The sequence below is a fragment of the Strongylocentrotus purpuratus genome, unplaced genomic scaffold (assembly GCF_000002235.5).
Source record: "Strongylocentrotus purpuratus isolate Spur 01 unplaced genomic scaffold, Spur_5.0 spur5_scaffold_1, whole genome shotgun sequence".
Classification (NCBI taxonomy): domain Eukaryota; kingdom Metazoa; phylum Echinodermata; class Echinoidea; order Camarodonta; family Strongylocentrotidae; genus Strongylocentrotus; species Strongylocentrotus purpuratus.
In genome coordinates this window covers 5500249-5515240 of record NW_022145594.1, presented here as the reverse complement: position 1 = coordinate 5515240, position 14992 = coordinate 5500249, and the positions used below count along the sequence as shown (strand labels likewise).

Sequence of the window (14992 nt, the reverse complement as noted above, 5' to 3'; positions counted from 1 at the left end):
ATGAATATTGTGATACAAGTGTAGGTATTTGAGAGAAAATCACGTCCAGGAGATGATCCCCCATAATACTTAGTTCGTACTTTATTTCCAAAAATATGAAGGACTTTGACGTACATACTCGACGATACCATAAAACAATATACCAGGTTTTTTTTTTTTTACTGCTGGTAGGAAAATTTCTAAATATTTTGAGGATATTTTAGACACACGCAAAAACAGAAATACATATTGTGAACTTGAAACCAGAAGACGATGGGGTCTCACGCCATACAATGTTTATTTCATTTCGTAGAGAGGGCCTCTGGATCCGTCAGTGGAGTATGCTACAGTCGATAAACAACACAACACTTCCTCAAATCTTGGTTCATCATCTGCTCAGGTATCAATATACAGTATCTGTTCTTTTGATGTATTCTATACCTAAGAAATTATCTTATTACAGGATACACCTACAATGCCACACTTGAACGAACGTCTTCAATTACACTTCTTTTTCAAGAGCCAGTTTTTCTTTCATTAGAGATCATTCAAATGATGTATAAATTACGTCACTGGGTTTTTACACACACACGTAATACCCCCTTACACACATAAATACACGCATATAATATATATAGATATATTTACATATTATATAGGTATAAACACATATATTTATATTTACTTATATCAATACTTATCCATATCACTCTTTCTGCAATCTCTCTTTTTCTATCTCTATTACAGAGAGGGAAATGTGAATATATGATCCCGTTTATCACTGTATTAAATGAAGAACAACAAAAAACAGCAACAAACATAAACAGACTAACTACTTATTGCAAAAAGATTTCATATGGAATCTGAATAGGATTATCATTTAGTTCTAACACCCATTACATAACACACTTATCTCCTTCTTATTACAGCTTGGTCTCCTCGATCTGTCTTTGGACTATGCCACAGTCAACGAGCGAGTTACAGACGTGAATGCTGAGCAGAATATGGTATTAAATGCATGTTTGAAGCAACGGATACAAAATCATTATAAGAATACGAATGCGACACGTGCATTTCTATCAAAATTCTATTTGACCTTCACTTAAGAAAAATCACAATCCACTCCCACAGTGGACACACGTACTGTGTGACCCCCATTGAAACTGATTATTTTTCTCCTGTAACCCTGTTGGAAAAGGGAATCCATCTTATATATGCCGCTGGAAATACTCTAGCCATCGAAATGTCAAGAGTTCCTTATTTTGTTAGATTATGGCACTTCTCTTTATCAATATTGTGATACTATTGTAGGCATTTAAGAGATTATCATGGATCCCACATGATATTTAGTTCGTACTTTTGTCCAAAAGTATGAAGGACTTTGACATACATACTCGGCCTGATCATAAGAAATTATACCTGGTTATTTGAATGCAAGTAGGACAATTTTTGAATACTTTGAGGCATTTTAGACACCCACAAAAATAGAAATACATATTGCTTTGAGAAATGTACTTTAAATCAGAATATAGGGTCTCACATCATACCATGTTTTGTTCACTATGTAGAAAGGGCCTCTGGATCCGTCAGTGGATTATGCCACAGTCAATGAGCAACGCGACATTTCTTCATATGTTGGTACATCTTCTGCTCAGGTATTAACAGGCAATGTATTTTCTTTTGATAAAGCCTATACCTTAGAAACTCTCAAACAGGTACACCCACTATGCCCACAATTTCAAGAGACAGTTTTTTCTTATTTAGAGATCTTTAATATTATGTAGAAATTACATCACTGGTTATTTACACAATACACACACATAATAACCCCTTACATAATTACAGTACATTCATACATGCATATACTATATATGAATAGATATAGATATACATATACATATATAGATATATACACAAATATTTTTATTTACTTATCAAAACTTATCGATTTTTTTCTCTCTCTCTCTCTGCCTCTCACCATTTCTCTCTCCATCAAAGAGGGAGGGAAAATTAACATATACTTAATAAAACACCGTTGAAAATGAAGAAAAAGAGCAACAAATAAACAGACAAACTACATATTACAAAAAGAGATCTCATGGCAACTGCATAGCGTTAGCATTTAGTTCTAACACCCATTCAATAACACACTTATCTTCTTCTTATCACAGCTTGGTCTCCTCGATGTGTCTTTGGACTATGCCACAGTCAGCGAGCGAGTTACAGACATGACTGCTCAACAGAATATGGTATTGAATGCTTGAAACAACGAATACACAATCAATATTAGAATACGAATATGACATGTGTATTTCTATAACAATTCATTGTGACTAACATTTAAGAAAAATATTACAATGTACCCCAAAGTGGAAACTAGTACTGTGTGACCACAATTGAAACTGACTATGTACCTCTTGTTACCCTGCTCGAATAGGAAATACTCCTGTATACGCAGCTGGAGTTACTCTAGCCATCTGAATATTAAGTGTTCCTTATTTTGTTATATATATATGGCAATAATCTGTATCAATATTGTGATACTAATGTAGGGATGTAAGAGAATATCACGGCCAGGGGATTAGCCAACAGTATATTTAGTTCGTAGTTTATTCCCTAAAGTATGACGGACATTGGCAAATACTTACTTGGCCATATAATAACGTACTTGGCTGTGCTATTTGAATGCAAGTAGTGAACTGCGGAATCTTAGTCTAAAATGGCAGAAATAGATATTGTTTTTGATTGTGTACATTAAACCAGAAGACGATGGAGTTTCACATCATACCATACTTTATTAATTCTGTAGAGAGGGCCTCTGGATCCGTCAGTGGAGTATGCTACAGTCAATAAACAATGCAACGTGTCTTCAAATCTTGTTTCATCATCTGCTCAGGTATAAATAGGCAATATATTGTGTTTTTTTTTTATATATCCTATACCTAATAGATACTCTCTATTTACAGGAAACCCACAATGCACACACTTACACCTTCGTCGCAATCTTTCTTTCAAGAGCCAGTTTGTCCGTAATTGGAGGTCATTCATATACTATATGAATTACATTACTGGTTATTTACACACACACATAGTACCCCCTTACACACATACATACATGCATATAATATATATATATATATATATATATATATATATATATATATATACATATATATTTATATTTACTTATCAAAACTTATCCACTCTCTCTCTCTCTCTCTCTGTACTCTCGCCTTTTTTAACCTACATCAGAGAGAGGGAAAGATGAGCATTGGCTTCATTTAACACTGTTGATAGTTAAGAAGAAACAGTAACAAAAATAAATAGAAAAACTACTGGTAGCAAAAAGATGACACATGACATCTAAATAGCATTATCATTTAGTTCTAACACCCATTCAATAACACACTCATCTTCTTCTTATTGCAGCTTGGTCTCCTCGATGTGTCTTTGGACTATGCCACAGTCAACGAGCGAGTTACAGACGTGACTGCTCAACACAATATGGTATTGAGTGTTTGGAGCAACGGATACGAAATCATTAATAGAATACGAATGCAAAACGTGCATTTCTATCAAAATTGATTGTGAACGCCATTTAAGAAAAATATCAAAATTCACCCCACAATGGATATACGAACTTTTTGACCACCATTGAAGCTGACTATCTACCCCCCATTACTCCTGTATGCGCTACTGGAATTATTCTAGCCATCTGAATATTAAGAGTTCCTTATTTTGTAAGATTATGGCAATTATCTGTATCAATATTGTGTTAAAAGTGTAGGTATTTGAGAGAAAATCACGGCCAGGAGATGATCCCCATGATATTTAGTTCGTACTTTATTTCCAAAAATATGAAGGACTTTGACGTACATACTCGGCGATATCATAAAACATTATACCGGGTTATTTTACTGCAAGTAAGAACATTTCTTAATAGTTTGAGGAATTTTAACACCGACAAAAACAGAAATACATATTTAATAGTGTACTTCAAACCAGAAGACGATGAGGTCTCGCATCATAACATATTTTATTCATTTCGTAGAGAGGGCCTCTGGATCCGTCAGTGGAGTATGCTACAGTCGATAAGCAACGTAACATTTCCTCAAATCCTGGTTCATCTTCCGTTCAGGTATTAATAATCAAAACATTTTCTTTTGATAAAGACTAAACCTTATAAACCTACAATACCCACACTTAACCAAACACATTCAAACACACGGTTTTTCAAGAGCCAGTTTTCCCTTATAACTCGAAATTTATGTCATTTAGCATTTGTTCATGTTTTGATTGAGTTATGGAAATATAATTATTTTAATTGAATTAATCTACATTCAGTTGCTGTGATATGTCATAACAAAAATAAGATTTCTTCATAATAGCTTAGTGCAAGAGGTTTTATTAAGAAGAAAACAATATTAAAATCTACACTTTTATTTACCGAAATAGAAATCTGCACTAAGAAGCAGTATTGATTTTAGGGAGTAAAACCATATGGGAGGCCGGGAAGTGGCTGCTATACTACAGATATTGGCTGGTAGGGTGTGTAATATAACATTCTTTGGACTGCCGAAGGGGGTTATATTTTCCCAAGGGGCTATACGATCAATCTAAATACCAGTATGTATTATCTTAACCCTTTTATGTCATATCGAAACAGACTGGAGATGTTGTACAACCAGAACAGTCACTAAGAAAGGAGATAGGGAGAAGAGGAAATGTACCACACGTGTACACTGCATCAGCAAAGGGACTGGTAACTGTAGTATTTATAATCTCCTATGACGATTTAGAGTATAACAAGACCAGAAAATCAAGGAACTAAAATCCAATTAATCAAATAAGTTGTTAACACAAATCTATGTTTTAATGTAATAACAGTAAGTTATGTAATATCTTATATTCATCTGATATGTGTAAAAAAAATTATGACAGAAACAAGAAATTACAACAAATCCCAGCATCACATGTTTCTAGTGTGATATTAATTGTAATTTGGAAAGACGCCTTTTAGAACGCAAAGGAAGTTTGTTTCAAACTGTGAATTGCGTAATTTGAAGTTATATTTTATATAACGAGATTTTCCCTGCGTAAGATGTTAAATTGTTTTAAAGAGAAAATAATCCTGTATCATGTGAATATAATAGATTTTTTATTAAGAAGTTTTGTAATAGTTTGTCTGTGTTTCTGCAGTTGCCATGATGTTCAGATGTTGTTGAAATGTCTAGTTTAGTTAGTTTTGTTAAGTGCCAGGGGCATTCACGTGTGTTTGATACGTAATGAAAGTCTTCAGATACTCGAGATATAGTTTTATTTAGTTTTAATTATTCACATATTCTTTTACGAAACTGATCACGTTTCATATTTTCTTTGGTAATCTAATACTGAAGGCCGAGTATGCAGTTGTAGACACAACTAAAGAAGAGAGAAAGAAAGGTCAACCAAGAGCTCACCAAAGGAATATGGTAAGCTCTAGTCTAGAAAATCAGGTTTTTTTTGTCTACGTTAGATGGCAGTCCGAAACGTTTTCCTTCTTTTAACATGACTGTACTTATGTACGACATTGAATTTATTTTTATTTTGGTACGAGCGGTCATCTTGAATAAAATCTTGATTTAAGGATACCACTCGACATAATGCAATTGCATGAAAGAGAAACATATATATAGATGAAAAGTATTTGTTTCTAAAAATAACTCACTCGCAGGCAACTTGAACACTTTACTTCGGTGTTTTTTGCCCTCTCTACACGGTAGGTCCTTTGGCACAAAAGCAATTTTGCACAAAATAATAGGCACTACTATGACAGCAGGTTCGGCGTTGATAAAACAGTGATTTTGCAAATTACCAATTTTCGCTCTTGATAACCTCCATGACAACCTTTTTAACGCCAGTATAGAACAATCTTTTACTCTAAACGGTGAAAAAAATGAAAGATAAATACGAAGTGGTAAAGGAATATTTTATAAAGTATAACAGCCTATCTGCAATTTTTTGGCCATGAGGGATCAGACCTCCCTGCATGGTCACTGACAGGTGGTTATCTCATCAAATTGACTCTCAATTAAGATAAGAAAAAGGGGACCACGGGGGACCATGAGGGACCAACGGTCACCGCGTAGGCATTGTTTGCTATATAGAGGGCGCAAGTACCTATAAGTAGTGCAGTTGGGCTTTAACGGGGTTTGTTTCAGGTCAATCTCGATTTCGAGGATGGCTTTGGTCCCCCCCGATGGTGTCTGAGCATCTAAATCCTTACTCGATGACAGGATACGAATAGGTGTCACCTTTAATAAACTGGATACTGGCTACTCTGTATCAAACTAAACATATTTGACACCTGAGCCTTTAAACGCACTTTGAAATTGAAAGATAAAAGAGTGAATAGAAATTCGGAATGCAGCAATTGATTTAATTAATAGTTCTAATTTTATATTTCTATTGTATTGTTTACAGGCTTACAATGACCCGGAAGAAGATTATGCTGTAATTGACAAGAGGAAAAAGAGCCGACGAGAGAAGTGATATGAGGAAAAGGAAAAAAATAACAGAAATTTATTTCCATTTATTGTTGATAATAACATCTAAATTTCTGATCATATGTGTATATTTAAAATTAACTTCTAAAGATTTCTTTAAGAGAAAATTATTTTTTGTTTTGTTTATTGTTTACATGTAAAACGACATACCAGTTCAACCAGTTGGCCTACAAGTAGGCTCAGGCGCGGGTCCACGGGGGTGGGGGGGGGGGGACGGGCCCGGCCCCTGGCCTTTTTATACAGTGATCACTACCCCCCCCCCTCCACCCCTCATGAGCGCACTATTTGTCGGCGCGAATTTCAAATTTTAAGCCCCCCTATCGGCAAATCCTGGATCCGCCACTGAGTAGGCTTATACATATCATTTTCCCTTTCATATTTCACGTTTACGACTAAAATTGAAAGGGTGGAATAAAATCGTTCCGTTTACATATCGCTTTAGATTAAAATATAAATAATTCAACACACATTTTAATCTCTCTACATTAAGAGAAGAAAGACAGATGAAAAATAAATATTAATGCACATATTAGACATCTAAATTTGATCACTGCTCTTACAGGTCACCAATGCGAAAATCGTATATTCTATATTTTAGTCATATTGTGGCTCTGGAATGTCATAAATTGAATAATACTATGCAGGGGATCACGCGATTTGATTAAAAGTCGAATGCGTGACGAAATAATATGTGACAGGGATCATGGAGTATCGCTGTAACAAAAAAAATGAAATATGACTATCGGAGAAGATCTTGGTTATAAAGAGTGAAATTGAACAAGCAGGCGATGATAATAACAATTGATTTTTTTAAACCCTCCTTCTTACTAACCTGTATAGCCGGGTGCATGGCGTAATCGATGTGTGGTATACTTTTAACTTATAATCAACAGTATTGCTATATCAATCCAAGACTTTAAGTACTAAACTAGTGTAAATAAACACAATCTTTTCAAAAATATTGTACAAAACATGTTTCAAAGGAGCTTTAGGATAAAATATAATTATACGTATTTAATAGATCAAATTATACGAAAACGTGCATTGATATCGACATGTTTTGGTTATGAGTATATAATCTTGAATTTATCATATTCAAGACCATTTTGTGATTTCTGAGAGAGAGAGAGAGAAAGAAATATAGATAGAAAGAGAGAGAGAGAGAGAGAGAGAAAGAAAGAGAGCAAGGAAGAGAATGAGAGATAGAGGGAGAGAAAGAGAGACATGAAGGGAGAGAGAGAGAGAGAGAGAGAGAGAAAGAGGGTAATTGGATAGAATGCTAAACATGCATAAGTTGTTTTAAGTTTTCGTGTTATATTATGCAGCATTTCGATGTCGAAAGGGTAAACAAGATTTGTAGAAAACGTTAATGCATTTTGTTTTGACGATAGCAATTGAAAATATTAGCCGATCGATAATGAGTAGAAGAGAATTAAGTATTTAGGTATGTAAAGAAAGAAATGAGAAAACAAATACTGGTCCATGGTATGATAATCACGTCGCACGCATTATTGTTTTACTCCGGCACAGACAAAAAAGGCGCAGGGTGATAGTTATGCAAAATATCATGCTTGCCTTAACACTTTTATCATAATCTAAACGAAGGAATTAAACATCAATTCTTGCATCAGTATTATTTCATTGATAATAAACTTGTGTCACCAAACAATGGTCCTGATATTTTGTTACTTCATTGGAATACATTAGCACAAAATATATGCTTATCGTTATTAATATAATGATAATAATACTTAAACAAAATTATGAATTTGCTCGTGTTGATGTGTCATGCTCTCCGGTCCCTTTGATGATTTGGAATTTGTTGGAAAGAGATATTAGTCTTTAACGAGAAGGTAAGTGGGAGGAAAAGAGAGGGAGAGATTAAAATAGACAAAGGGAGAGAGAGATATATATAGAGAGAGAGAAGGGGAGGGGAAGATAGACAGAGAGATGGCTAGAGAGAGATAGAACACGAGAAAGAAAGAGAGAGAGGAGGGACACGAGAGGATTTGAGGGAGAGAGGGGTATTTCGTGTTTTGTATCAGTTTGGCCATGTATACAACACATCTAGGATGAGTACCTATGGAAATATCATTAGTGAACTCAATGCTTCTTACAAATTCTCCAGAAGCATAACCAGAACCAGCTCCAAGCTTTTACTACTGAAATTTTTATAATACGTGAAACGGCAGCACCGGCTGATTCATTTCGCAACAACACATCGAATAAACATAAATACATCGACAAAAAAAATAATTACCAAACGTTCTCAGCGGGGCAAGATGTAGACCTTGGTGGATATCTTCTCTCGTATGTGGACTCCAAAAGCGAGTCGAGCGAAAGCTGGGGAAAACTCAATAACCAGTGTGAAACAAAACATGACATAGAGTGGAATCCATGAGTATACGTGCATAAACACTGTAGGTAAAATACACATGAAATCAACGATGGAATTAGACAGTGTTGCGTAAGCGTTCAGTTGTTGCTATTGTGCATGATCTGTCATTTGTAATGATGTTAGCAAGTGTGCTAAAACAAAAGACTATCGAATGAGAGCCATATTTTGATGATATCAAATAAACACGGTCGAAAATGATTTTCACTCTTCAGTACGATGAAAACTGAAAGTGATGTCAAATTTTATTATAAATGGAGGTCATAAGTACTGTTCAGAAAACTGAAAGTGATGTCAAACTTTCTATACATGGAGGTCATAAGTACTGTTCAGAAAACTGAAAGTGATGTCAAATTTGTTATACATGGAGGTCATAAGTACTGTTCAGAAAACTGAAAGGAATGTCAAATTTGATTATCAATGAAAGTCATGAGAAGTGTTCTGTTAGTATGCCTCCTTAGTTTTATCCGGTGTCAACCGTTACAAAAAAACCTAATGGTAAATGTATGGTGTTTGAATGGTAGCGTCAATGGTAAATGGTATTTCAATGGTGTGCCAATGGTGGATTCTGTATGGTGAATGGTGTTTCAATGGTAGTGTATATGATGGTGGATGGTGTTTTTGGTGATGATTTTGGATCTGATATGTATCTCTTTACCGTGAATAACTGCTCCTTTGTGCTTGTGGTCCCACTCATATAAATATGTGATGTATATTGTTATACATTTGCTTACATGAATAGTGGAACAGCCTGTTATTGTTAATTAAAGCAGCTTATAAATCATTCTATTTTATTAAAATTTGAAATATTACGGTATTAGGTTCACACACTTCGTGAAAATAGGGACGAATTTAAGTATGTGGATGAAATTCAATGAGTTAATATAAAATACTAATAAAACTAATTAGATAAATGTTTGGAACTAAAACCGAAATTCCAATGGAATTAAATTTGTTCTATTCAAATAAAAAAGATAACTCGGGTGTCAAGTACAACATTTTTAGGAGTAGTTGTAAATGAAAAACTTTCTGAACCACCATATAAATCATCTTTGTAACATTTTATCTAAAAATATTGGTGTTTTATTCAGATTGAATTTCTTACCTCAGAATGTTTTGAAAATGTTAGATCATGCCCTCATTTCTTCCCATTTTGATTATGTAATATTGTTAGAATTTCTTACCTCACACTGTTTTGAAAATGTTATATCATGCCCTCATTTCTTCCCATTTTGATTATTGTAATATTGTTAGGCTTTTCACTTCTAAAAGAAATATTGAACGAATTATAAATTACAGAAACGTGGGATCGCCTTATTACACACCCTTTTTTTTAATTTAATTTTTTTATCTATCTCACACTCTATCATTATTTAAAAAATGCAAATCCTACCTATCCATGATTTACTAACCTTAAATACTACAATTTTCATGTTTCATCTGTCTAATTAACTTCTTCCTAAGATGTATGATGATTATATTACTTTGAATTGTTCCATTCATAATTACAATACTAGAAATGCTCAAATTATCCACTTTCCTTTAAACCGCATATCAAATACTCAGAATTCGATTTCTTCACAATGGTCCAATTATTTGGAATAACCTCCCAACTCATCTAAAAATAGTAAGACCGTAAAGCAGTTTAAACGATTAGTTAAACAACACCTCCTGAACTCATAAATGATGAATATTTTGTTGATGTTTCCTATCTTTTCTTCCTTATGTTTTTTTTTAAATTTAAATTTTAATGTTTTTGTTATGTTTTTGTTCAGTTTTTTTCTGTAATAATTTTTTGATATTTTTCTTACAATGTAAATATGTTATGTATTTTCTTGGTATTTGTTATGGGGTCACTTTCAACGAGCCAATTTAGTGCTTTTTAAGACCCTGCCACTTTTATTTATATGTATACATTATTGATTTGTAAATGTTTTTTTAAAGTGGAAATAAATTGAATTTGAATTTGAATTTATGGTATGGTATACTGACTAAATGGTGAAAGGTGTTTATACAGTGGTACATTATGTCTTTGGTAAATGGTGTTTCAATGGTATGGTAATGAAATGATAATTGGTACATGTACTTCGATGGTAGTGACTAAATTTCAAATGTTTTTTTAATGGTAATTACTTAATGGTAAATGGTAGTGACTGGTAAATGGTGTTTTAGTGCACAGTCTGTATGATGAATGGTAGTTCAAAGGTAATAATGATATTAATAAATACGGTGCTTATAAAGCGCTTACCATCGAAATCTCTAAGTGCTAGACAAACACAAATACAATGATAAACAATTACATATCAAACAAAACAAACAAAATCAAATAAACTTACAAATTACAATACATATGAATTATACATCAATGTGAAAGAGTAAGTTAATCAAAGGACGTTTTGCTGTGGAAATACCGACATCCATCTGGGCCCGTTTCATAAACCATTTGACTGACTATAACAAATTCGATATCTATATCTATAACAAATCTAATTACGACTATGACAATCTGTTATAGAAGTGAAAATCCGTTTCATGAAACTAATAACAAGGTGCTAGAGCTCGGACACAGATATAAAATGTGGACACTAGCTGACTGGAACTAGATCGATGCATGCGATGCATGGTCCATTCCGAAATTATTTAAAGGGTGATATAGTCAATGGTTATGTTTCTGAAGTGTCCGGACACCCGACCCACCATCTATTTTCCCATCTAAACAGTACTTTTTATTGATTGGAAAGGCTCTTTAATCACTCCCTTACAAAAAAAAAATGTTCAATGGTATACCAATGGTATACCATTCGGAAGTACCACTGAAAATACCATACGGATACCATTCACAAACACCATTTAAATACCATTCGGATACCATTGAGATTACGCTCGCAGTTTACATACCATTGGGCACCATTCATCTACCAGTGAAATACCATACAACCTAATAATATATATTTTTTAACGTTCGTTTGCATAATCACCAACGGTAGATGAATGGTACCATTTACACCATTGAAATTTGAATATGAAATATGCAAATTGTGTACGTCTATGGTAGGCCAATGGTGGATGGTGAACGGTAGGCCAATGGTGGATGATGAATGGTAGGCCAATGGTGGATGGTCAATGGTAGGTCAATGGTAGGTCAATGTCTGTAGGCCAATGGTGGATGGTGAATGGTAGGCCAATGGTGGGTGGTGAATGGTATGTCAATGAAAGGCCATTGGTGAATGGTGAATGGTATGTGAATGGTATGCCAAAGGGGAATGATAGATTAATAGTACAAAATTTGCATATTTCATATCCAAATTTCAATGGTGTAAATGGTATTATTCATTAACCATTGGTGATTATGCAAATGAGCGTCCAAAAAATTATTATCAGGTTGAATGGGATTTCACTTGTAGATGAATGGTGCACAATGGAACGTTGCGAGCGTAATCTCAATGGTATCCAAATGGTATTTGAACGGTGTTTGTTAATGGTATTCGTATGGTATTTTCAATGGTATCACAATGGTATACCATTGAACATTTGTTGGAAGGGAAAAACCATTATCAGTGTTGAACTAATTGATAAAAACAATATGAAGTTGTATTTAAAGTTTAATATGATTATCTCATATATATTCAGTAACTTTACCTGTTTGTGATACACAAAGTAATCGTTATCGTAATATGGTAACTGACGCAAATAATTGATTGTTCACAGCAAGCAATGCACTAAAAGGTAAATAAATTCAATCTATCAATCATTTTGCTTTCCTTAACTGGGTGTAGATGTGTTGAAGCAATTTACTTAGATGTTGACATGATTTTATTTTAGATTGTAAATATTCATCATGATGATTGTGTAATTTTTTTGTAGACATAGACTATTCACACACAATGCGTCACTTCTATTTATCTAAATTTATCTGAATATCCTCAATAAAAGCATGAGCATCTGCTGTACTAATGCAATGATCCAACCTAAACGTAATATGCTAAAATTCGCTTACAAACCTATACTATCAGCAAATAAAATTCCAGACTTGACAAAATGTCATTATTGCCACCACAAAAGGCCTTCAAATGATTTGCCAAAAGGTGATACATTTTAATTCAATTCAAGGTTTATTAAAAAATATCTTCGCAGCCGTAAAAGGCTGAATTGCGATACAAATTCACAGATAAAAACATGCAAAATTACAAAAATATACATATTAATTACAATGAACATAGTTTGACATAAATTAAAAATCAAATATAAAATATATAAACAGAAAACCAAAGAGTTACAAAGTGAGGTTTTAGAAAAATGGGTTGTTCAAATTAAATCAGGAGTTTAGCGATTATTTAAATTTTAAAACCATTGTAGACGTCTAAAGACAAGATGAGAAATTGCGAAGATTATATTTCAAGTTAAAAACTCAACTTTGGAATGATAAAAGATAAGTTTGTTCATTAGAAGTAAATCATCGATTTACAATATTCACATAGTAATAAGTTAAATGTATTGCACAAAGTTTTTAGGAAAGTACAAACAAATAAAACAAATTAAAAGTTTTTAGGAAAGTAAAATTCAAATATAGAAATATCGAAAACAAATTCTTCTTAAAAACAACAAATGGTTACATAATTAATGCAAATAAAGCAACTTCCATTAAAAAGTTATGTATAAGAGATTACATTTTTGTGTTTTATAGCCGGACTATGTAAGGTATGGCACTTTTTCGGTAACGTTCTGTTCTGCATCTGGTTTCTTTCAATTTATCACCGTTTTGGAGTTGGCGACGAGATGACCTTGGCTCTGGGAGCCAGTCACCAAAGTTTCTGAACAACTGTGAAGCAAACTTCCCGCACAATAATCTAGATGCGCGAATATGGCTGTGAAGAAACAGGTCACTAAAAAACAGCTCGTGCCGCTCGTATGCGAAGCCCGAATGATCCGATGAAAGGCCCCCAATTCTGCGGCATATATTCCTGGCATGTTTGTTTAATACTAGCCGCGTTCTATCAATACGTTATTTGACTGTTCGTCATTGTCGAAACCTGTGTAGGTCCTTCGTGGCAATACGTTGGACAAAATGATATGAGCATCGGGGAGGAGCGCGAAGGCGGCTAACAACCTACAATAGGAATAAAAGAAAAACTTCCGGTAGTTTATTGTTCAGCAACATTCGACCTATGTCTAATCAAGAACCCTTTCCATTAGCGATTGTCCAAAATTGCCCGCTTATTCAAACAATTGGCTTTAGAGGGAATCGGAAACTTTGTCTTAGATCCTTTAAAAATAAAACAAAATGAAAATTAAAAAACTTTAGGTCAATCAGGAACCCCCCCCCCCCTTTTTTTAAAATCTTTTTTTATTTAGGGCTTCAATACAACACCATATCACAAACACTGACGACACGCAGGGACGTGTATCTCAGATTTAGAATTGTTAAACGATCCCTTTCAGTTTAATAGTCGCTTTGATAGGGCTTAAATCAGACCACTGCATTTAAAAAAAAAAAAAAAATTGCTCAGTTTGTAGAAGAAAACATTACCCCAAGATGGGTGCAATTACTCCCAGCGTTGGTCTGACATATAATTACCCTGATGTTGGGAAATAATTGTATCCATTATTTTGTTGTCGATAATCTTCAAGTCACCATCACACAAGTGGCACAACATTCTCTAAGTGTCTATTAATTGGATGATAAGGATACGATTCAATTGCCAATATGTAAGCTCCATCGTTCATGTACTAGACGGTTTAATTTTTCGCTTACTCCTATAAGAAGAGGGGGGGGGGGGGCGACTGACTAGCGAGGGAGACTACTTTGCACGAGATGTTAGCTTGTCAGAGCAGGGATGTGATAGAGAAGGACTGGAATCAAGCCGCTTTCCTTTGATCTCATGCTCCAAGCCGCCGAAAAGTTATGCGCTAATCTGCAACTGTTGACCAGGTGGTGAGATAAAAGATCGCCTGAAATTTCAGGATTTAGAATTCCTACATCAGGAAATGGTGTCACAGCAACTGTTCGCTGTCCCTTTCAATGATTTATCATCCATTGTTGAATATGTAAAGAGTAGAACAAGCGAACGCAAAC

At 34.2% G+C, this 14992-nt stretch overlaps 1 protein-coding gene across 1 annotated transcript; it reads left to right on the top strand.

Moving 5' to 3' along the window:
* The first annotated feature begins 3236 nt into the window (after positions 1–3236).
* Positions 3237–6703, top strand: LOC105445273. The gene is made up of 5 exons (XM_030978952.1): positions 3237–3486; positions 4031–4117; positions 4646–4741; positions 5376–5450; positions 6442–6703. Exons 1-5 carry the CDS (start codon positions 3484–3486, stop codon positions 6508–6510), a joined length of 330 nt encoding a protein of 109 aa, XP_030834812.1. The 5' UTR covers positions 3237–3483; the 3' UTR covers positions 6511–6703.
* The last annotated feature ends 8289 nt before the right edge of the window (positions 6704–14992 follow it).